Source organism: Dryobates pubescens, chromosome 4 (genome assembly GCF_014839835.1).
Source record: "Dryobates pubescens isolate bDryPub1 chromosome 4, bDryPub1.pri, whole genome shotgun sequence".
Taxonomy (NCBI): Eukaryota; Metazoa; Chordata; class Aves; order Piciformes; family Picidae; genus Dryobates; species Dryobates pubescens.
This window is the reverse complement of record NC_071615.1, coordinates 47,497,956-47,519,740: the sequence shown is the minus strand read 5'-3', so window position 1 is coordinate 47,519,740 and position 21,785 is coordinate 47,497,956. Positions and strand designations below refer to the sequence as shown.

The following is a 21,785-nucleotide window of genomic DNA, read 5'->3' as shown; positions in this document are numbered from 1 at the left end:
TATACTGGACAGATCAAAATAAAAGGTACTTTGGAAAACAAAGTTGCAAAGTTCATTACTGACAGACAGCAGTACTTATGTTACAGATACAGGAGCATCATTTATTACTGTTCTAGCCACAAAGGAAGAACTTAAGAACTCCCTTTGATTAGAGAGGGGGGGGAAAAAAGTTAGCTTTAAGTAACTGTACATTCTGTATACCTTTAAGCAACTCTTAAATATTACAGAAAGTATTAAACAAATGTAGACTACAATGCAGAGTACCTATTTACAGTACATTAATATCCAAATTTCAGATCAAGTTGGATGTACATCATTGTTAGTGCACTATTTCTGTTGTGGGGGTTTCTTGTTTCCTTAGGGGAAAAACCAAACTGCAATGGCCAGCAATGATCGAAACCAAGAAAGAACTCACAGACACCCAGTTTGTTGTGGTTTTACTTGAAGAACTCTTACAGTCTGGAGAGGAAAAAAAAAACAACCAGAAAAGCCTAAATTGTCTGTACCCTCTGAGCAGATTAGCAATGAAGTTAAACTTGATTTCTCACTAAGTCCTTTAGGTAATTTTACATACAGTGTATGAGCTACAACTCCACTTTCCGGCAAGCACAGGGTTCTTACAAGTTGTTACTGCAAGTTATTACTTGTAATTAAATTATTCAACTATGGAATGTATTAACTAAACAGTAGACACCTGCAGAAAACTACTGGTTGCATCAATACTGTGATTAAGTTTAAGCAATTTGTTTTTTTAGACCCTGTTTCTAAGAAGGGTTTTAAAGTATAACTGAGAATGATGAGATGTCCAAATTCTATTTATTTTAACAGGAATCAGTATTGAGGCTACAGGAACTGGCCAATTAGGTCCACAGAAAGTAGTCATTCTACACCTCTAATGGCAAATCAGTTTAAAAACCTTTCAGCTGAAGGAAGTTTATTCTGATTCCATCTCTCCTCTACTGCTGAAACATTACAGCCAGTGGTGGATACATGCATGTTAAAATTTTAGGTCAAAAGAAAACTCTGTATCATGAACTTGACTATTATCATAAGTCTCTTTGCTGTTTGGAAGCAGTACTGGGCCAGGTTAAGCACTCCAATTCCATGGTTATTAACAGTTAGGAAGCAGAAGAATATTCAGAACAGTTTAAAGCAACTGATGTTTTAGTTACTACAACATTGACTCTTGGGTGGTTGTGTGGGTTCGGTAAGGTCTACTCCTCTTCCTCTGGCAGAGTTGGCTCCTGCAGTCTGTGGTTCATTCTTGGGCAATTTTTTGGCTATAAGGTCAACAAGAAATTAAGAGTTAAATCTGAGCTTTTGCCAAGATTACATCACCTGAATACACAAACAGTCAACATGGTATTATTCTATAAGCAATATATTAATATAATCACTGTAAAATCGGACTTGATTCAGCGTGCTGCCAATAAGAGAGGTCAAGACACCACCTCTCAATGATTCCCTATCCAATACATGATTTTGAAGAGTGAAGAGTGAAATGTGTTGGCAACTTGCAACAGCAATGCATTTTCACAGGCATGCTTGTTATGACCAGGACAATGTTATGCCCTGACAATGTTATGTACTGACAAAGCTGAATGTCCTCCACCAATGTCAAAAGTCCATTCACAGGGACAATCAGTCTTGCAGACAGAACACCCAGGTTCTACTTGCTCAAATTTACATTTGCCTACTTCATTACAGTGTGCAGAGCTAAGAAATACTGACAATGCAATTGAACCTGCCACCAAACTAGCACATTTTGGGAAGTATTATTTCAACAAGACACAAAATGCACCTTTGAAACAACTGAATTTAAAAACTGTACCAGAATAGAGCAATTGACCATTTCTGTATCATTAAATGCAGGCCTACCTCCAACATTTAGGAGATAAATTACTTTCTACTTGTACAATTATGTGGGGGTTTTTTTCCCCCCTGCCAAATATTTATAGTTAATCTGAAGCAAGTACTTGGTATGAAGTGTTGCTGTAGTGGTAACTTAATTGGAGTTGCATCTGCTGGAAGCTGGAACCACACCACAAACTGACCTTCTACTTCAGTAACTTGCAAAGGGTGTATGACCTCTTTAGCAACATTGACTTTTGCAAGCAATGCTGTTTCTCACAAAAAGAAATGGGATAGAGAAGTCACTGCAGTCTAAAATAAATAGGTTTAAATAAGGTGATTTGACACTAGACATCACTAATTCCTAGTAGCAGAGCCACCTCTGTGGTTAAGGTTATTACCAAATAGGTTGCTGACAAGCCTAAAAGTAATTTTTTTCCCTTCTTCCACTATCAAAATGTTATTAATGACAAAATACAATGTTGTGTGCCAATGGAATTCCCAACTTACCATTACCTATCAGCATCTTTACAGAAATCCCCAAGACTATGAGAGGGATAAAAATATATCACTAAATTTGCTTTTCACATGAAGTGTTCTTTACTTATACTTGGACATGGAATTCAAGCACAACTTTTGCATTTCAGATAGTAGCATTATTCCAGGTTCTACATCTACCCAAGGCAGTGTGGAATCTCCTGTAAACAACATAGCATCACAGGGCATGTATTTATATTCTTCCACTTGCATTCTTGCACTGAATTTGATTAACAAATGCCAAGTACATCTTACACTTAAGAAAAGCTGGGTAAAGGTATACCTACAGGTATAGGTAACCAAAGGACACCTAAAGGTGTCTTTTTGCATGCAACCATGGAATATGCTTGGACTTGAAGCAGCACAAGTTCTTAATCATGGAATCAAAACAGGTACACAGAAGTTGCTGACAGAATTCCAAAGTAACTCAGCACAGTTCTTTGCAGTTCTTTCAAGTGCTCTTGACAGGAGATCTGCACAACCGTGCTTCAAATAAGTTTATCTGACTGCAGAACATGGAAAGGGCTAAGAAAACTGTAGTGCCAGAAGTCATTTACATGAAAACCAAAGATCTGGGGGTAGGAAAATTGTGAGGGTATGAACCTCATGAGAACAGTTCCCTTCAGTTCTGAGTTTGTTCATAAACTCACCAATTGCCATGAAGATTTCATTAACGTTCATAGATGTTTTGGCAGATGTCTCCATGAACAGTAAGCTGTTGTCATCTGCATAAGCCTGTGCTTCCTGAAAGTTAAAACCAGCATGCATTACTTCATTAATTAAAATACAAAACTTGTACAATCATCACAAATTGCACTTTCACTGCTACTAAGGAACAACTTCTATACCATTCTGATGGCAAGTTTGCTGAAACATTCGTGTGCTGTGTTACTCATCAGCTATGAAGAAGTTACAATTCAATAAAGCAGTTGAACATTTAGAACATCAGAGGGCTGGAGCACCTCTCCTATGAGGACAGACTGAGGGAGTTGGGGCTGTTCAGTCTGGAGAAGAGGAGGCTCCAAGGAGACCTTATTGTGGCCTTCCAGTATCAGAAAGGAGCTAACAAAGCTTGGGAGGGACATGCTAGGATGTCAGGCAGTGACAGGACTGGGGGGAATGGAGCAAAACTAGAAGTGGGTAGATTCAGATTGGATATTAGGAAGAAGTTCTTCCCCATGAGGGTGGTGAGACACTGGAATAGGTTGCCCAGGGAGGTGGTGGAAGCCTCATCCCTGGAGGTATTTAAGGCCAGGCTGGATGTGTCTCTGAGTAACCTGATGCAGTGTGAGGTGTCCCTGCCCATGGCAGGGGGGTTGGAACTGGCTGATCCTTGAGGTCCCTTCCAACCCTAACAATTCTATGATTCTATGTTAAAAATCCTTACTCATCTTGAAAGCATCCAGATGCCAAAGAACAATCTCAGGCAAAAATCACTATTTATTCCAAAGACACTAGCTGTGACATCATGAACAAATAAGCCTCAGACACAATCATCAAATGGCAGAAAGTCTCTTATTACACTGGAAAGGTAACCTTGTTTGTGAACTGTCTTGAATCTTTCAACCACTGAGGCAGATGAATCAAACCAGTTTTGTTATGCTGACAGAAATTCACCACTTTAAAACAAGCACAATACTAAATATCTTGCCACTTCGCCTCCCTTTGCAGTCTGAATTTGGAGTTGAAATACAGTTTATAGGAAGCTTCCTGTTTTTTTGCCACATTTCCTGTCAGCCATCTCAGCTGAGAATCCCCAGCTTCTTACAATTACCTAACAGGATCACAGGATGTTAGGATCTTGGAAGAGACCTTCAGGGATCATCAAGCCCAAGCCCCCTGCCAGAGCAGGATCATAGAATCTCGCACAGGTCACACAGGAACACATCCAGACGGGCCTTGAAAGTCTCCAGAGAAGGAGACTCCACAACCTGTCTGGGGAGCCTGTTCCGGTGCCCTGCAACCCTCACAGTGAAGAAGTTTCTCCTCACATTGAGGTGGAACCTCCTGTGCTGGAGTTAATATCCACTGCCTCTGCATTCAGTTGGAAATCTGCAAAAAAGTCAAACCACTAATACCCATGATGAAAAAAAATCTGCAGCATTCTGTATTAAGTGACATTTGCCAAGTTCTATGCAACTGTACCAAAGAACACATTAAGAAGTGTGTGCAGAAATTTAAGAGGTGCTTTGTAATTGATTGTCAAGCCTGCAAGGAGCTCAAAAATCCTTTAACAATCCTCTGAACATTGAAAAAAAAAAATAGGAAGACTGTAATTGTAGTAAGAAATAAAGGTAGTTCTACTACACAATTCAATTTCATTCAGCTTTTGACTGCACACCTGCAGCAATTTGCAGTGAAACACCACACATTTCAGCAAAAAGTCCAAGAGGGACAGGGAGCTACTAGAGAGAGTCCAGGGCACAGCCACAAAGATGATTAGGGGAGCGGAACATCTTTATGTGGAGAGCCTGAGGAAGCCAAGGGCTCTGTAGCTTGGAGAGGAGGAGCCTGAGGGGTGACCTCATTCATGTGTATAAATATGTAATGGGTGAGTGCCAAGAGGCTGGAGCCAGGCTCTGCTGGGTGCTGCCCAATGACAGCACAAGGGGCAGTGGTGGAAGCTGAGGCATAGGAAGTTCCATGGGAACATGAACAATAATTATTTCCTTGTGAGGGTGACAGAACATTGGAAGAGGCTGCCCAGGGTGGGTTGTGGAGTCTCCCTCTCTGGAGATACTCAAGACCTGCCTGGATGTGTTCCTGAGAGATCTGCTCTAGGTGATCCTGGCCTGGTAGGGGGGTTGGACTGGATGATCCCTGAGGTCCTTTCCAGTCCCTGACATTCTGTGATTCTGTGCAATTTTCACACAGCACAAAGATCCCACACCTTTGTTACAACTGACACACAATTCTGGCAGAACAGCACTGCTAGCCTTCATGGTCCAGCTCTTATAGTTACAAAAGCAGTATCTCACACAGTGACATCAACTGTAAAGAGCATTTGTGACTAATAAGTACAATCTTAATTCAATCAAATCATGAACAGATCAGAACTATCTGCTCTATTTGCCTTGGAAGCTACTTTCTGATAACCTGGTTACACTTTCTAGACTATAAACTGTAACGGTGAGAGCACAGATGAATATCCACAACACAAACAAAAAAACAGTGCTGTGAAAAGCTCAATCAAAGCCACAGATTCAACAGTATAGCCTAAGGAAGGCAAGCCCATCAATCAGCTTTGTATCATGCAATGATCAAAATTCTCCTGCTGACAAGTCAAAGAGAATGGTTGGCACTGGGAGTTACTGCTACACTCTAGTTGCTGGTAATTTAGACAGGAAGAGGTCACATCAAAGAACAGAAATTCAATTAGCCTTAAAGATAGGCAAATAAATTAGTTATTACTCAAAGTCAAACTTAATTATACAGAAGTCTATAGCTACATATCACTTGTACAGAAATAGATTTTGCAGCAGCATGTATAATTTAATTAGCCTCAGTTGATGTTCGTATTTCACGCATGACCTCTGTAACAACTAACCAGGCTATGCATACAAGCTCCTTGGTTTATTTGCTTTCTGCTGAAAACAATCAAAGAAACCCAACAACAACCAAAAAACCAAAACCCAAACAAGACAAAACAAACACACACACCTCCCCAAAAAAATTTCCGCAACCCACCAAACCAAAAAGCCAACCACCAAACAAAATAACCCAAAAGGAACAAAAAAACCTCCCACCAAACAAACAAACTGAAAAGAGAAGAAGCTATTTCTGTCAACAGAAATTATGCACATACCTGGAAATCCACAGCTCTTTTGTTAGCTAGATCAGCTTTGTTTCCTGCTAAAGCTATTACAATGTTAGGGCTTGCTTGTCGCTGAAGTTCTTTGACCCAGTTTTTCGCTCTCGCAAAGGACTCCTGTTAATGATTGCAAAATGATGCAACTGAGTTTTATCATCCTTTTGTACTCACCTATTATCCCAAGCTCTCTGTTACCTAGCCATCAGGCAAAAGGCCAACACAAGGCTGCTGCCTTTGTCCAAAGGCACACTCCAACTTGCCAACTGAGCTTTTAAAATGAAACATTCCTATTTAAGTGCTCAAATGTGCTTAGTTTGGGTAATGCTGCAAGAGCAAGTAAAGATAGGAAGATCTTTATGTAGACAGTCAAGAAAGAGATGCAGTTAAGAAAGAGGGAAGGATTAAAAGAGGAATTCTAATTTCTCCTCTAGAAGAACTGAGTTTATTAAAAGGACCTCAAACCACTTCCTAACTACTAAGCACTTTTCATTATGGTATAGGGTTTCTGGGGTTTTCTTTGAGGGTTTGGATACTGAAGTTTCACTTTACCAAAACCAAGTGAAGCTCATCTGTTCTAAATGCAAGTAAGAAATTAAGTAATCCTAGGCTTTGGTCTCAGTGGCTTGTGCTATCTTTCCAGGCCTCACATGTACCAAAACATTAATGTCTCTCACCACCAGAAATAGACCACCTCCAGCAATGTGCTGACAGCAACAGCTCAATTCTGGTGAAATGATTTAAAGGTGAGTTTGAAACACTTGTGCATCAGAATTTGCTTCCTCTCTCTCTTTTAGTAAACAACCCCCTAGCAATGCACTTCTGTCAAGAAACACGTACAGATATAATTTAACATTGCATAGCCCAACATGAAACAAGCAACCCAGTGAAAGATGGCCCTGCCCCACGGCAGGGGGGATTGGACTAGGTGACTGTGGTGGGTTGAAATTTTCCCCCAACATTAACTTTGCCAGGCTAACTCAGTTGAAAGCAAGTTAAAGCTGTATTTACAAGCAAAACTACAATCTACAATGGAATGCAATGAAAATGTGCAATATATACAGGATTTGCACTATTCACAATTAACAAACAACACGAGAACCCCCCTGGTCAGAGGCCAGGAGAGCTGTCTCTCTGCCCCCCTAACCCCTGTCCAAAAGGGAGAAAGGAGCAGAGAAAAAGTAGTTGTTAGACTTCACCAAAACAATGCAGTCAAGGTCAAGCAGAAGCAGGGTCAGTATCCCCTCCAGAGCAACGAAGCGAGCAGAGAAGCCAAGTCCCCAGAATATTTTGGTACAAGCAGCCTCACGATAGGTCTCTCTCCAATGGAATTATCTTTGTTTTCCTTTTTCACACCCAGTAGTGATTTATTTACATTTTTCTACTTTTCTGCTCGAAATCTGTAACCAGATTTTAAAGGCATAGCCTAAAACTACCACCACAATGACCTCTAAAAGATTCTCTTGGATGAATGGTTTCACAGGAGTCAGTGAGGAAAAGGACAGGGGAAGGCAGGGCTGCTAAGGGGCACATCTCCCTTGTGCCTGAGCACTTACCTCGTTTGTGATGTCGTATACCACTATGGCTGCTTGTGCTCCTCTGTAGTACATGGGTGCTAAACTGTGGTACCGTTCCTGCCCAGCTGTGTCCCAGATCTCAAACTTTACCGTTGTATCGTCGAGACACACAGTCTGGGTTAGAAAAGCAGCTACAAAAGAGATACAGGTGCTGAAACCAGAGATCTGCTTATGTCCATGCACTCTCACAAAAGTTACCTTCATGGAGATGAAGATTATTTCCTTAAACAATTCAAGCCTGTTATTAATATATAGCAGCTTTGTAGTAAGCATGAGTTGAAAGACAGCAGCTGATCAACACACAACAGTTATTTAAACCACCAGCCTTCCCTCGCTTTAAAGACAGAGGGCAATAATTGTAAACAATTCTTCTTTCTAGCCTTCCTAAGGGTGAATCTGAGCAACCACAGGCCTTCTCTGAAATCTCCTAGATCCATTTCTTCCTGCTTTGACAGGCTATAGAGTACCAATTACAGCATCCCATCATGCTATAATTCAACAGTTCTGATATTTACAGTAGCTACATTACTTGAGTAAGTATCCCAAAGCCATGATTTTCAGCTTCTGAAAGCTCCACCTTAGCTAACTGGTATAGAAGGAAGAATCACATCTCAGAAGTATCTTGCTCTTAAAGCAGCAGTATTTTTCATTTTGCAAGTGACCTCAAGAACTAATTGCCACATAATTTGAACAGCCTCAAGAAAACTTGCATCCCTTACCACAAATAATAGTCTTTTAATTGCATAAAACCGTAAGCAACTTATCACAAGACTTCAAATAATGACTCCTAGTGAAGCTTGTTCATTCATATTAAGGTACCCATGGGAAATAGGGAGCTAAGTAGCCATGTTACAAAACTAAGCTGTAATATCAAAAGTTTCTTGAGGGGAAAAGAAAAACACACAAGCAAGATTTCCTTCTACTGGATTCTCTTAACCCTTTGAGAGTTTTAATTCAGCCATCTGCTCTACTTCAGCTTTTGAAGTTGAAAAATAACCCCAGAACTGTTACAGTGGTCTGACAAGTTATCTTGTTTACCTGCTTTATGGTCACATTGTTTACCCAGCACATAGATAGCAGAAAATGAACAATTCCAAGCATTTAGATGACAGTTTGAGCAATCCAGCATAAATGCTTGGTGGGGTTTCTCCAGTCATGACAGACATTTTAGTGAAATACTATGGACTGGAACTACCTTTCTCCTTGCACAAACAAAATATTTTGAGGCCTTGTACTAGATGAAATGCTAAGGGAAGCCTCCCTAGTTGGCTGAACTAGGGAGTCTCACCACTAAGCATATTCACAGATTGTGGTCTGTTTAATCAAATGTCTGAAGAGGTACTGAGCCATAACCCTTGCTTACTTTAGATGTTACCATGTCCCACATACTGCAAGAAATTATAGCCTATGAACCATTCCAAAACTGCTGCAACTTTCAACTTCACTTATTACAGTAAGCCAACAGCAAGTCAATTGTGCTTTATAAAGGACACTAACTACCATCAAGATGCCAACTAGTTAACTGCTCAGGTGTTCCTGCTTCAGGATATTAGCATCCATCACAGATGAGCAGGCAGGCTGGAGAAGGTAAAGGCTTTGTTGTTTCAATATTCAATGACCATAAACCTCTCTAAATGCTAAACATCCAAGCACTGGCAGAAGAAGCTCCTCCTGATGGCCCCCTAACCAGCCCAGAATCAAAATAAAAAAGCCCACCATACATTCCCTATCAGACTAAGGGCTTCCTTCTGAGAACCAGCTCAATATTGTATTTATGAAAGATAGACATAAGACAGTAAAACAAGTGGAATTTGAAGTTCTTACTGGCATTATTCTCTTCAAAGGAAGAATGTATCTACACTCTACAAATGAAAGGATGTCTTCAGAAAGAGAAACAAAACACATGTTTTATTCTGTGACATCCTCCTCTCTTTATCAAAAAGGACATTCAACCACCACAAAATGCCAGTTAATTTCTGCAGACAAGCTGTGTTAATTATCTGAAATCTTATCCTTAACAGCCATACTTTTGTCTTAAGCAACTAACAAGCTAGTCTGAGGTGGCCGTGCCTAGTTATCAAACACCACCGTGTGACACATCTGCCTTTAACTGAGTCCTTTTAGATGTCTTAACTCAGCTTCACAATGCACATAAGTCTCTCTTTTTCATAAGAAAATGATGCCTTAGGTAACCACAAGCTAGACAGCTTTTTCTGTAGAGAACTCTTCCTGAATTCCAACATTACCACACTCAGTATCTCTCAGCTGCATCATATGGCATTTCCTTGGTTCAATTTTAATACAGAAGAGCCACAAGTTAATAGAGAGATTACACTAAACTCTAGATAGCTGAACTTGAATTTATGACTTGGTTAAACTTTGGATAGGTTTTAAATGGTGTAATGGAGCTTGTGTTATCCCTGGTTCTACCCAGGCACTAAAACAAGGGGAAAAAAACAACACAAAGAAGGAAGTTAAATGGATCAGAGATTGCTGAAATGAAACAATTCATTTCACTTAAAATTAAGTGTTTTCAAAGCTAAAAATCACATTGAAATTGGGAAGGTAATTCCCTACAAATCAGAATGCTCTCCCATGTTACCACATAGCTATGTGAGATAATACAGAAACCTTTCATACTAACACTTACTCTAAAGCCATTATAAAATACACAAAGCCAAAAGCAAGCATTAGTAAGACTAAGTCTTCAAGGAGAAGAAAAGCAGTTCTCTATTTCTGTTGACAGATATACAAAATCAACACATGTAGCAGCTAGAAACAGGGTACAAAACCGATGCACTGGAATTCAGCTTGTATTTAGTTTTGTGAGGTTTGTTTCATTTTTGTTTGATTTCAACAACTATTCATGTGTAAGGACACACACAGACCACTGAAAGGGAATTTCATGGATATTACTGTTAGACTGATCCATGCAAGCCAGAACAGAGACTGTTAGAGAATATTTATCCATCCATAAAAATCCATACTTTTTTTTCAAGTATGCATGCCATTAGGTAGTTCTAGGGTAAGTTTAAACTTACTGAAGGAGGAGAACAGCTCAAAGCACAACCAACCTCAACATACAATACACAACAGAAGAAACCTGCCAGGCAGGTGGGGAGTGGGATAAAAATCTGTTCACAGCTAGAAAGAGTTTTCTCAAATTCAAGTACTGGTTTTGTTTGAAGTCATAAAATGCAAAACCAGCAAGCTGAATTCCGTGATTGCTAACAAACAAAAGCATATCCAGAAATGTAGAAAGTCCTCCCAAAGCAAAAGCAAAGCCAGGATGCATAAATGACAACACAAAGGCTTTTTGGAAGATGCAGCACTGTTTTCATACCAACCAAGTTCTTAACTCGTATTCAACATTAATTATTTTATAATTAATTCATTAACTCATATTCCATGCATGAAGCACAGAGCACAATTAGAACAGCCACACACCACCCACAAACAAAACGCATCATCAAGCCCAGTTTTCAGAACTCTGCAGTTCAAGCACACGTTTCCTTTCTCCACTTGACACGGGTGTTTCCTACAGCTCTCTGCCAACCACAACTCTTAGCTTACAAAGTATAGTTCTCAATGAAGAGACACAGGGCTCAGATTTGATCCTTGCTGTCAGTCACACATTTCAGAAGTGCCACTACATTCAAGGTTGTCAAGGGCAAGGACAATATAAACTCAACAGATTAAGAGGATATTTTTCTCACCTCCAATTGTACTTTCCTGAAACTCGTGGAACTGTCCTTTTACAAACCGAAGCACCAAACTTGATTTGCCAACTGCAGACTCTCCTAAAAGTACTAATTTGAACTGGCAAATTTTATTTCCAGCATTTGGCCCATTGGGTCTTGTTGCTCCTCGATTAGCCATGTCCAAATTAGAAAGAAGTCCTTTGTTTCAAGCTCTCAAAAGCAAGTTCCAGGATTCAGATCTCTGCAATACTTCTGCCAGTAACAACCTGTTTGTGAAAAGACAGTGGGTGGTATTAGATTTACAAAGCCAGAAAGAAAAATCCAATTCACCAAAGCAATATGCATTACAGGTAACTTATCCAATACTCAATACCCCAGAGTATTGTTACTGTCACTGTCAAGATGTCAAATATAGAAAAAAAAAATCTATGACAAGTGAACCAGTTACATTCCTCAATAGTTAAAGATCCAAATTAGGACATTAAAATCCAATTATGTTTCTTCTTGCAACACTTAGAATCATAGAATTGTTAGGGTTGGAAGGGACCTCAAGGATCATCCAGTTCCAATCTCCCTGCCATGGCCAGGGACACCTCACACTACAGCAGGTTGCTCAGAAACACATCCAGATTGGCCTTAAATACCTCCAGGGAAGAAGGCTTCTACCACCTCCCTGAGCAACCTGTGCCAGTGTCTCACCACCCTCATGGGGAAGAACTTCTTCCTAACATCTAATCTGAATCTCCCCATTTCTAGTTTTGCTCCATTCTCCCTAGTCCAATCACTCCCTGACACCCTAAAAAGTCCCTCCCCAGCTTTCTTGTATCCCCCTTCAGATACTGGAAGGCCACAATAAGGTCCCCTTGGAGCCTTCTCTTCTCCAGAATGAACAGCCCCAACTCTCTCAGTCTGTCTCCACAGCAGAGAAGCTCCAGCCCTCTGATCATCCTCATGGCCCTTCTCTGGACTTCCATCCCTTATTTGTTAACCTATCAAGACTCAAGTGTAACACAACAGATTCAGATTTTCACATTCTTGGTAGAACATGAAATGACAAGAAATAATACTGTTTTCCCATCCTTCTGCTATTGCTAAGCAGTGTTCCAAGGTCAGCCCCACTGATCAATGTTACAGTTGAGAAAACTCAATCACATCAAACTCTTTGCAAGTATACTTCATCACTTCACTTGGATCATGTATATCAAATGCAACTTCCTTAAAAGTACAGATGAGTACATCTGTACAAGTGTGTACATTTGTAAATCATTAACATCTTCTCTAGATAACACCTGTAGCTTGAGAAGCAAAACCACAAAGCCTTCCATAGGTAGAAAATGGATTGTCTTGACTGGCAAGATTGCTTTGTGCAAACCACCACAGAACTATGATATGATGATAAATTGCTATTTCCAATATTAACACAACCTAGCAGATCACTAGTCACAACAGAGATCTTTGTTGAAAACAAATATGAAGAGTATATATTCCTTATTCTACCTGCTCTTCTTTAAAACTCTTAGGAAAACAAAATCATAGTGTTTCTTTATATGGAGAGGACAGACTCTAGATTCTTCTGGTATCCCTTTTGAGCCTAAGATTTCTGCTTTTACATGATCAACAGGAGAGATTAAATCTTTACAGATAGACATTCCTGTATGAAAGGCTGGCATATTCATTTTCTGGATTCTCTTTCCTCCCAGTTCCCAAAACAAAATTCCAAGGGAGCCCACAGGAAATACAACTGAGTGATGGTTATTCACCTCTCAGAGAGCCATCTGCTTTTGTATTCGTGCTAGAAAAACTCAACCAAAGAAAGAAAATCATAAACCAGCTGGCAACTTTGTCCTACTCCAGCTGATTATTTACTTGAATTATGCATACTTGGTGGGCATACAGTTTTCCCAGAATGTCACTTCATAGCACATTGTCCTAATCCAGAAATTGGCTTTAATGCATATGTTGCTCAAAGGTAAGGAAAGCCACCACTTTCAAACTACTTCTTGTTTGTAAAGCAAGTAATAGTCTTCAGCCATCTTCCCATTTAACCATTTAGCACATGCATCAGGCACTTTGGCATTAAGTCTCCTCCTTAACACCCCTTCTGTAAACTCAGCACAAGTCCTGAAGAATCTTTTCTGGAAGGTGCTAACACTCTAGCGGAGCTCCAGCCTCCACTCCATGCTGCTGTTTCCTATAATTCTTGTATGTTCAGTTTGTTCCAGGTAGAATATTCCAATCCTGCAGTTATCCTTGTCTACCCTGAGCTTGTGTCCCGTTTGTCATAATATCCTTAAATCAACATTTGTATCAAACTTCAGTGTCCTGGTTTGAGGCCAGACAGACCCTCTGTTGCCCCCGAGAGGGGCAAAGGAAAGACTCAAATGGATTGCAAAAGTGATGAAAAGTTTAAATGGAAAAGCAGTGTTACAGAAGCTACAAAGCATAGTGGTAAAGATACCCCAAAGCATACAGAGTCCCTTCCAGCACACCCAGAAGTCAAAACACTTCCCTTCTTCCCACCTGAAGGTATACCCAAACACACACCCCACACCCCCCTGTAGCTAGGCTGGTCTCAGGCTGGCCAGGTCTGAGACTGCCTGCTCCGCCCCCCCTTCTCCTCCTGGCATTAGGCCTAGCCAGGCCTAAGAGACCTTGAGATACTCCCCCACCATTACCCGATAGGGAGCATCTCCCACGGGAGCAGCAAGGGAAGAAAGGGGAAGAGAATGACTGCAGATGGATTTATAGGGTGCAGGATTTACGGGTGTGAAATAGGCTGCTTCCTGTGTCCACCTTACTGGGTTGGACACTCAGGACACTGAAGTGTAACTCATGTGGCAGTCCAAGAAGCCTAAACTGCCACACTTTAGTTATGTGTTCCTGCAAACACGTTCTCTCCCTGTGGTACACTTTCCTGTTTCTATGAAGCAAAAGCCTCTGCATACCCTACCACCATTCTGAACACCACTGCAATTAAATGCTACCACTCTTCCTCATTAATTTTGGTTGAGTATTTTTGAATACAGGCACAGATCCAGCTATTTTAAAGACACCACACCTCCCATTCTTGCAGCATAAGCCAGTTGATGTACAGCTGGTGCACACTGGTTCTCAGGCAAGTCTCCTTCCCCCTGTATAACGTGCTGCTGAAGTACACTTCAGAAGTCATGGAGCAACTTGGGTGAAAACGCAGCAGCAACAGTCAATCCCTCCCTAACTGGACTGCAAGAAAGCAAGGAGCAAGCAAGGCACACCCAAAGTACAGGTAGCTCAGAATACTGGCAGCCATTTGTTTAGCCTTTCTCTTCAAAAAGTAACACAGACAATTCAGTTACTTCTGGTCTAAAATGCAATACATCTGCTTGCTGCAGCACTCCAGCACATTTGAGTATCCATGGAATAATTTAAAATCCTTTTAACAGTAACTCATTCCATGTTTTTCCTAGACTCTGGAGCATTAAGAAAGACATAAGGACTACATCCAACGACTATGTGAGTTAGAAATTTTGAGCAAGTGACTTCTAGATGAAGCACAGTGAAGGAAAATCAACCCACTACACTGGTGAGTTGTTGTGACTACTTTTTTTGCTTGCTGTTTCCTATGGTGAGAGCAAAAGGAGGTGTGACAGAAAAATAGACAAGACTGATTTAACTCATATCTCCTTGTTTCAATGGGCCATTCACAGATTTCAGCTGTTCAGATTAGTATCACTTACAAGATATGAATTACTACCTCTTGCAAAACTCCTTCAGAAAGCAAAGCTGAAACAGGCTGTCAAGAAAAACGGCCAACTCAATTTCTACAGGTGACCAAGCTATGGAAGCTGTAGTTACTACAGAACTTCAAAGTTTACAACTTTGTAACGTACTTCCCCTCACCAGAAACCATTCTTGACATTCAAATACCATGTAGGAAACTAAGTAGCTGTCTAGCTGACAGAGATCACACTACCTAAGAGGAGGGCCGTCAAGTCCCAGAAATCTACTGCAGACATCATTCATTCAACAGTCCCATCAGAAGATCTAATAACTTAGCAGAAGAGCCTGCTACAATCATACCATTTACTTTTTAACAGCTCAGGATAAAACAACCTGAGAGAGCACACACAGATGATTTCATACATTGAGTAAGTCACTCATATCTAGTATAAGTGTGTATGTAAACAAAATACTGAAGTTTCAAGTGACATTTAAACTATTCAGTAAGTTTGCAACATGTCAGTATGCTGACATTAAAAAAAAATGAGGAAAGATTTCCTTCTTTCTGAAAAGAATCCTAGAATTGTTTTGTTTGGAAAAGACCTCTAAGACTAAGTCCAACCATCAGCCTAACATCACCATGGTTGTTAAAGCATGCCCTGAAGTGCCCTGTCTACGTGGTTTTTGAACGTCTCCAGGGACAGGGACTCCACCACCTCCCTGGGGAGCCTGTTCCAATGCCTGACAACTCTTTCACTAAAGAAATTTTTCTTAATATCCAACATAAACATCCCCTGGCACACTCTGAGGCCATTTCCTCCTGTTCTATGACTTGATACCAGGGAGAGGAGACCAACACCCATCTCACAATAACCTCCTTTCAAGTAGTTGTAGAGAGCAACAGGGTCTCCCCTCAGCCTCCTTTTCTCTAGGCCAAGCAATCTCAGTTCCCTCAGTCACTCCTCCCAAGACTGTTTCTCCAGACCCTTCACCAGCTTTATTGCCTTTGTCAGGACATGCCCCAGCAGCTCAATGTCCTTCTTACTGTGAGTGGCCCAAAACTGAGCACAGCAGTCGAGGTGTGGTTTCACCTGTCGTACGTACAGGAACACAATCACTTCTCTGGTCCTGCTTGGCACGCTATTCCTAATACAGGCCAGGATTCTGTCGGCCTTCATGACCACCTGAGAACACTGCTGGCTCATGTTCAGGGTCAACCAAGGTCCTTTTCCAGCCTACAGTTTCCAGTCACTCTGCCCCAAGCCAAAAGCATTCCTGGGGCTGTGACCGAAGTGCAGCAGCAGGCACTTGGCCTAGGAAGTGGTACTACAGTTTGACACTGCCATTGCAGAACGTTTTTAGCTTGTTCTTTTCACACCTGTGTGCGGAACATAGCGCCTCACAAGGATTTAAAAGTAGATTCCTATGCTACAGACTCCACACACACTCAAAGCTTCAGGTCACATTCATTTTCCAGTTCCTTAAGTTATCTATAAAATACAAGCCTTGAGAACAAAAAAGCACCACAACAGAGAGGAATACTGTATTCAGTACCCTACACTCACTCTGCAAATTTGAGCCATTTTTGACACATCACTTTTGAGACAGTTCTGAACATTTACTTCAAGGACTTAGCAGCCATACCTATTGTTAACCCTTCTCTTAAGTGAAAATGCCCACTAACATCTGCACCCTTTCCTTTTGCATGCTAAGCAAACTTTGTATTCACTATGTCTGCAACATGTGAAGAAAGAAAAATCTTAATACTCATTATCTAAAAGCAAATAGACAACTGCTTGACTTGAACCAAGATCCTAAACTAATACATGAAAGCTATGCAAGGGAATTGGATAAAAATGCACTGAGGAAAACACTGTGTAACTTTCTTAGATGGATGGCTTCATATGGATAGAAGTGAGGCAGATTTGCCGACTTTTACATGATTTACAGTGAGAATTTCATCACCTATTAAAAAATAAGGCCCATTTTTCAGTCTTGGGCACTACAAAGACATTGGAACTTCTGTTCAGTATGAACTTTCATTCTTTTTGGTGAGTATCTCCAAAAGGCACAGCAGCTCCATTCCAGAATAACAAACTTTGGAGCACATTATTGGGCAAGTACTCCAGTCAAATCCTACCAAGTAGTTGTTTACCAGATGCTGGGTATTCTCATCACTCTAGAAGTTGATCTATGCTGCTAGATAATCTTTGTAAATGAGTTTTATTTACAAAACCCACTCATAAGTATTTGAATAGATCACCACAGGTTTTATTATGTTTGAGTCTTAAGTACACTACCAACAGTACTAACCAATACCTACAAACTCACAACTGAATGGTGTAATTCAGTTGTATGAGCATTCTGGTCAGTGCCTATCTTAAACTACATGGAAGTTCACACACAAGTACCAAAATAACACTAATGGCAGAAGCCAGCCTACTGAAGAGATGAAGACAGCTAACACTGTTCCTACCACAAATGTGATCAAGTGCTTTATCAAATAGAAAGACCACAACAACAACAAATCATGATAAACTGCAAACTGGAACACCCTGCCACTTTTATATTTCAGAGTAAATGATAGTGTTTCTTACCACAAACACACTCACTACTGTAGTAATTTGTAACATTTTCACACTTGGAGATGGATCATACAATGCTGAGGCTGCACCATTATTCACTGTCCATTTGTTTATACTGAACTGTCTTGAAGATTTTAAAAGGCACTCCTTTTATTAGGCACTCCTACTAACCAAGGTGTTGTTATTCCCTTCCAGATTTGACAGGATTTGTGTAGCATCTTACTGCAGTGTTCAAGGCAGCAATATGCACAGATATCAAAATACTCATGGCACAAAAGCCAGTTTATATTGAAACATAACAATACAGTAAGTTAGACTGGTGAATCAACACAATCACTGCAAAAAAATCATAGGCTTCCAATTAAAGCTAACAGCCATCTCATAAGCTCATATGAATGATACACAGCACTAATTGCTTTCAAATAAACTAGTTTATCATATAGGAAACGTAAGTAATGATGACTGCACTATCCTTGTGTCTGGTCATCTCACTTCAGCCAACACCTATCTTTTCCTGACATTTGTCATTACAGAACAACAATACATAGAAGCAATCCAGATTGCCTGCAACTACCAAATGAGATAAAACAGAGATGCCATGCTTTTTACTTGGTCTGAACACTTAAGTGGAAGAAACTGATTATTTTCAGCTGCTTAGTTAGTTGTTCAGCCTCTCTTTTCTATCCCCAGGCTCTGAAAGAGGCATAAAGTAGTGGAAAAAAATATAAGAATCATCGTTTTCGATGAAAGAATAGCCTTTCAGGGCCCTATTGTTCGGAACATTTTGATCGTTCTTACCCAAGTCAGCTCTCCTAAAACATGAGCACATTGATTTGCCCCTCCACCTTACTCTACCTTTATATGCAGTTCCAAATTAAGTTTTATGTACAGCATACTCACTATACTAGGCCTGTCGTTATCCCTCGGCTAGCGACGCGCTATTTTATTTCCCACCTTATTCACCGTCCCTCTTCCAGACGCAAGTGAAAGGAAAAGCGAGGACCCTATCAGCCAACCTCTCCTTCCGTATCGCACGGCCAACTCAAAGGTAACAACTCTGGCCCTTGCAGCTGAACCCAGTGATAACTGCAACAGAGCCCGCTCTCAGGGGAGGATCCCCGCTCTCTCCTCGACGCGGCCCCTCTTACCCCCGCCGCCACCACCTCCCCTCCCCCGCGGCTCCCTCCCAGGCACAGGAATAAGGGGAAGTGGGAAAATCGGGGGCGCCATTTTGAGACAGGAAGGGAGAGACCAGCCTCTCCTCTTCGTACGCTGGGCTGCCCACCTCGGCAGCCCACACCAAGGCCCAGCATTCCCGCAGGGCCTGCCGACGGTACCCGAGAGACGGCAGCCAGCAGGACGCCGAACAACAGACACTCGACCCCCTTTCCCCGCTCCCCACCAGGGCCCCCCGCGAGCACGGCCCTCCGCCTCGCCACCGCCTACCTCCTCACCTGGCCAGGCCGCGGCGGCCGCCCGTGGAGGAGGGGAAGCCGAGCCGGGGAAGCCCGGAGGCGGCGCAGCCACGTCTGTCCGTTCGTCGGGGCTAGCGGGTGAATCGGGGCACGGTGGGTTGGAGGAGGGGGAAGAGGGGAGGCGGCTCCTCGGCGGGGCGCGGGAGAGGGGTGGGGGCGAGGGGCGGGGGCGCAGCCGTGCCTCACCCAGCCCGCTGCTGACTTCCGCCGCCGCGGCCCTGACCAAAACACACGCACACGTACTTCCGCCGCCGCCACGTCACGGCCCGCACGCGGCATGCGCTTCCGGTGCGCCCTCCCGTCACGTGACTCCCGGTCTTCCCCACCTTTCGCCGTCCTTTTGTTTGTTCTCCTCCGCTCGGCCCTCGCCGTGGCAACGCGGAGGGCCGGAGCCCCCTCCGTACCCCCTCTCCCCGCTCACCGTCTCCACGTGCCAGCCCACGCCGGCACGAGGCCGGCTGGACCTCCCTGCCTGCCCCCCCGCCCGCCCTCGGGAGGGGTGTTTCGCCCGTCCCCCGCCTAGCTTCGCTGCCTGAGTTGTAGCTGGGTAAGTCCTGAGAGGTGACGAGTCCGTCTGTCAGCAGCGTGGGAAGCTTGGTCCGACTGATCCCAGGGTGTCCCATGCCTTCTGCTTGTGCTCAACGCCGAGGAAAAGAGCCTCCGGGAGAGAGCGAGAGTCTGCCGTGCCTGTGCTCTAGGGATGGTGGGTGCAGTGCAGCCTGGGGAGCTCGGCATGGGAGCGGGGTGTCACGCAGACGGAGAAAGCTTGCTTTAATTCTTTAAAAGAACTGGTTTCCAACTCTGAAAGACAAATGGGAATTTAATTATTCAATTAATATTCACGTCTAACAAGTTTATTCCTACTTAATCATTGGTACAACGATTGCTTAGAAACTCTGTCGCTGGAAGTACTGAATCAAAATTTGATGTTGCTCTCCTCTCAAAATACCTCTGCCACATGTGTTTAACCAAAACAAAAATTGTTAGGGAAAGCCTGTGGCCGGCGTGACACAACAGCTGCGACTCCACTGTGCCGTTCATTAATTACATGACTGAAGTGTTAGCTGTCCTGCTTTTCCTGTTGTTGCTGGTTTAGAAATATGCTGAGAATAGAAGGAAAAGAATAATTAATCATGTCACAGCCTTTATTTTATTTTTTTTTTATTATCTCTGCTTTTTTATGCTGCTTTAGAAATATCTCACTAGTTTCAAAATGTTATAGGAAGTGGCCTTGTAGAGTGAGAGAAATCAACAAATCATAGCTGGCTGCTGTTGTGTTTCCCTTGTTTTGGTCCTTTCTTTCCTTCCCCAGTACAGACATGTCAATACTTTAAAAATTACTGAAAGGAATGGTGGGGAGGAACTTCTTCACTGTGAGGGGTCACAGAGCACTGGAGCAGGCTCCCCAGAGAGGTTGTGGAGTCTCCTCTGAGGACTTTCAAGACCCATCTGGATGCGTTCCTGTGTGTACTGTGCTTGATTCTATGGTCCTGCTCTGGCATGGGGGTTGGCCTCGATGATTTCCAAAGGTCCCTTCAACCTTTTACCATCCTGTGTGAATAAAACTAAACTGCTGTTTGTCATCTTTGTCAGTTCTTTTACATGTCCTTTTCCACTGTTAGCAGACTGGTCTCAGAGTAATAATTTACCGCTCTGCTTTACAAGTTGAAGTGAATTGCTTAGATAAATTCTTGGTGTAAGGCAAAAACTTCCCCGAAAGTGAAAAAGACTGCTACTTCTACCCCACTGCCAGTGCTGCAGAATACCAGACTAGCTCCAGAGAAACATGTTTGGAAGTGTGCAAGTTTCTTGAGCTGTGAATTTGCTGAAGTTTACTGTAAAAACTGCCTTTTAGAATATCTGTAGGAGCTGCCCTTTAAGTGGGGTAATCCTGCTGTAACACACTGCTTGTTTGCCACAACCCTCTGACTGGTTGCACTGTATTCAACTGGATTGAAAGATTTGCTGAGCAAAACATCATCATGCTGACAAACAGATGTTTTACTCTATGTGTAAAACATGCACTATGTGCATGTTCATACATGTCCATCAAATCTACCTGGCAGCTGCTTGCTTGCTTGTGTACTCAGCCTCCCTGCAGCAGAACAGAGACTAGAGTAAGAAGAACAAAAGCAAGAAAAGTTGTGACTCAAGATAAAGGCAATTGATAGATGAAGAAAAGAGGAGGAGGGAAGGGCAACAGGAAGGAAATCACTCACCACCTTCCAAAACAGTCCAATATCCAACCAGCTTCCAGGCAGCAGCCACCTTGGAAGCCAGCTTCTTGTTTTTACACCTCAAATTTTTGCTGCTGAGCATGATGCTGTGTGATATGGAATACTCCTGTGATCAGTTCAGCTGTCCTGGCTGTGTACCCCTCCCAAGTTTTTTGCCCACCTGCTGGGCAGGGCTGAAGCGGGGGAAAAAGAGAAAGCCTTGACCCTGTGTAAGCACTGTTCAGCAGTAGTTGAAGTATTTGGGTCCCTACTGTTCCAGTAACAAATACAAAACACAGCATGACACAGCCAGCTGTAAGTGTAAATTAATACCAT

At 42.3% G+C, this 21,785-nt stretch overlaps 1 protein-coding gene across 2 annotated transcripts; it reads right to left on the bottom strand.

Annotated features, from left to right (window-relative positions):
* Nucleotides 1-917: 917 nt before the first annotated feature.
* RAB5A (RAB5A, member RAS oncogene family) lies at nt 918-19,453 on the bottom strand. 2 transcript variants are annotated; one of them, XM_054161236.1, is made up of 6 exons: nt 19,205-19,453; nt 11,490-11,740; nt 7,753-7,904; nt 6,194-6,316; nt 3,039-3,132; nt 918-1,280 (listed from the first exon to the last, which is right to left on the bottom strand). In XM_054161236.1, the coding sequence occupies exons 2-6, from the start codon at nt 11,650-11,652 to the stop codon at nt 1,165-1,167; spliced, it is 648 nt and encodes a 215-aa protein (XP_054017211.1). In that variant the 5' UTR covers nt 11,653-11,740; nt 19,205-19,453; the 3' UTR covers nt 918-1,164. The 2 variants fall into 2 exon arrangements, with proteins under 2 accessions (XP_054017211.1, XP_054017210.1); XM_054161235.1 differs by having other exon boundaries at nt 19,213-19,453.
* Between the last annotated feature and the right edge of the window lie 2,332 nt (nt 19,454-21,785).

Excerpts from the sequence above, each read along its gene's own strand:
- RAB5A (XM_054161236.1), bottom strand. The coding sequence starts at position 11,652 with ATGGCTAATCGAGGAGCAACAAGACCCAATGGGCCAAATGCTGGAAAT. Across the intron at positions 6,317-7,752 it reads TATACGACATCACAAACGAG|GAGTCCTTTGCGAGAGCGAA; the intron begins GTAAGTGCTCAG and ends AATCATTAACAG. Across the intron at positions 1,281-3,038 it reads TGAAATCTTCATGGCAATTG|CCAAAAAATTGCCCAAGAAT; the intron begins GTGAGTTTATGA and ends TTGACCTTATAG.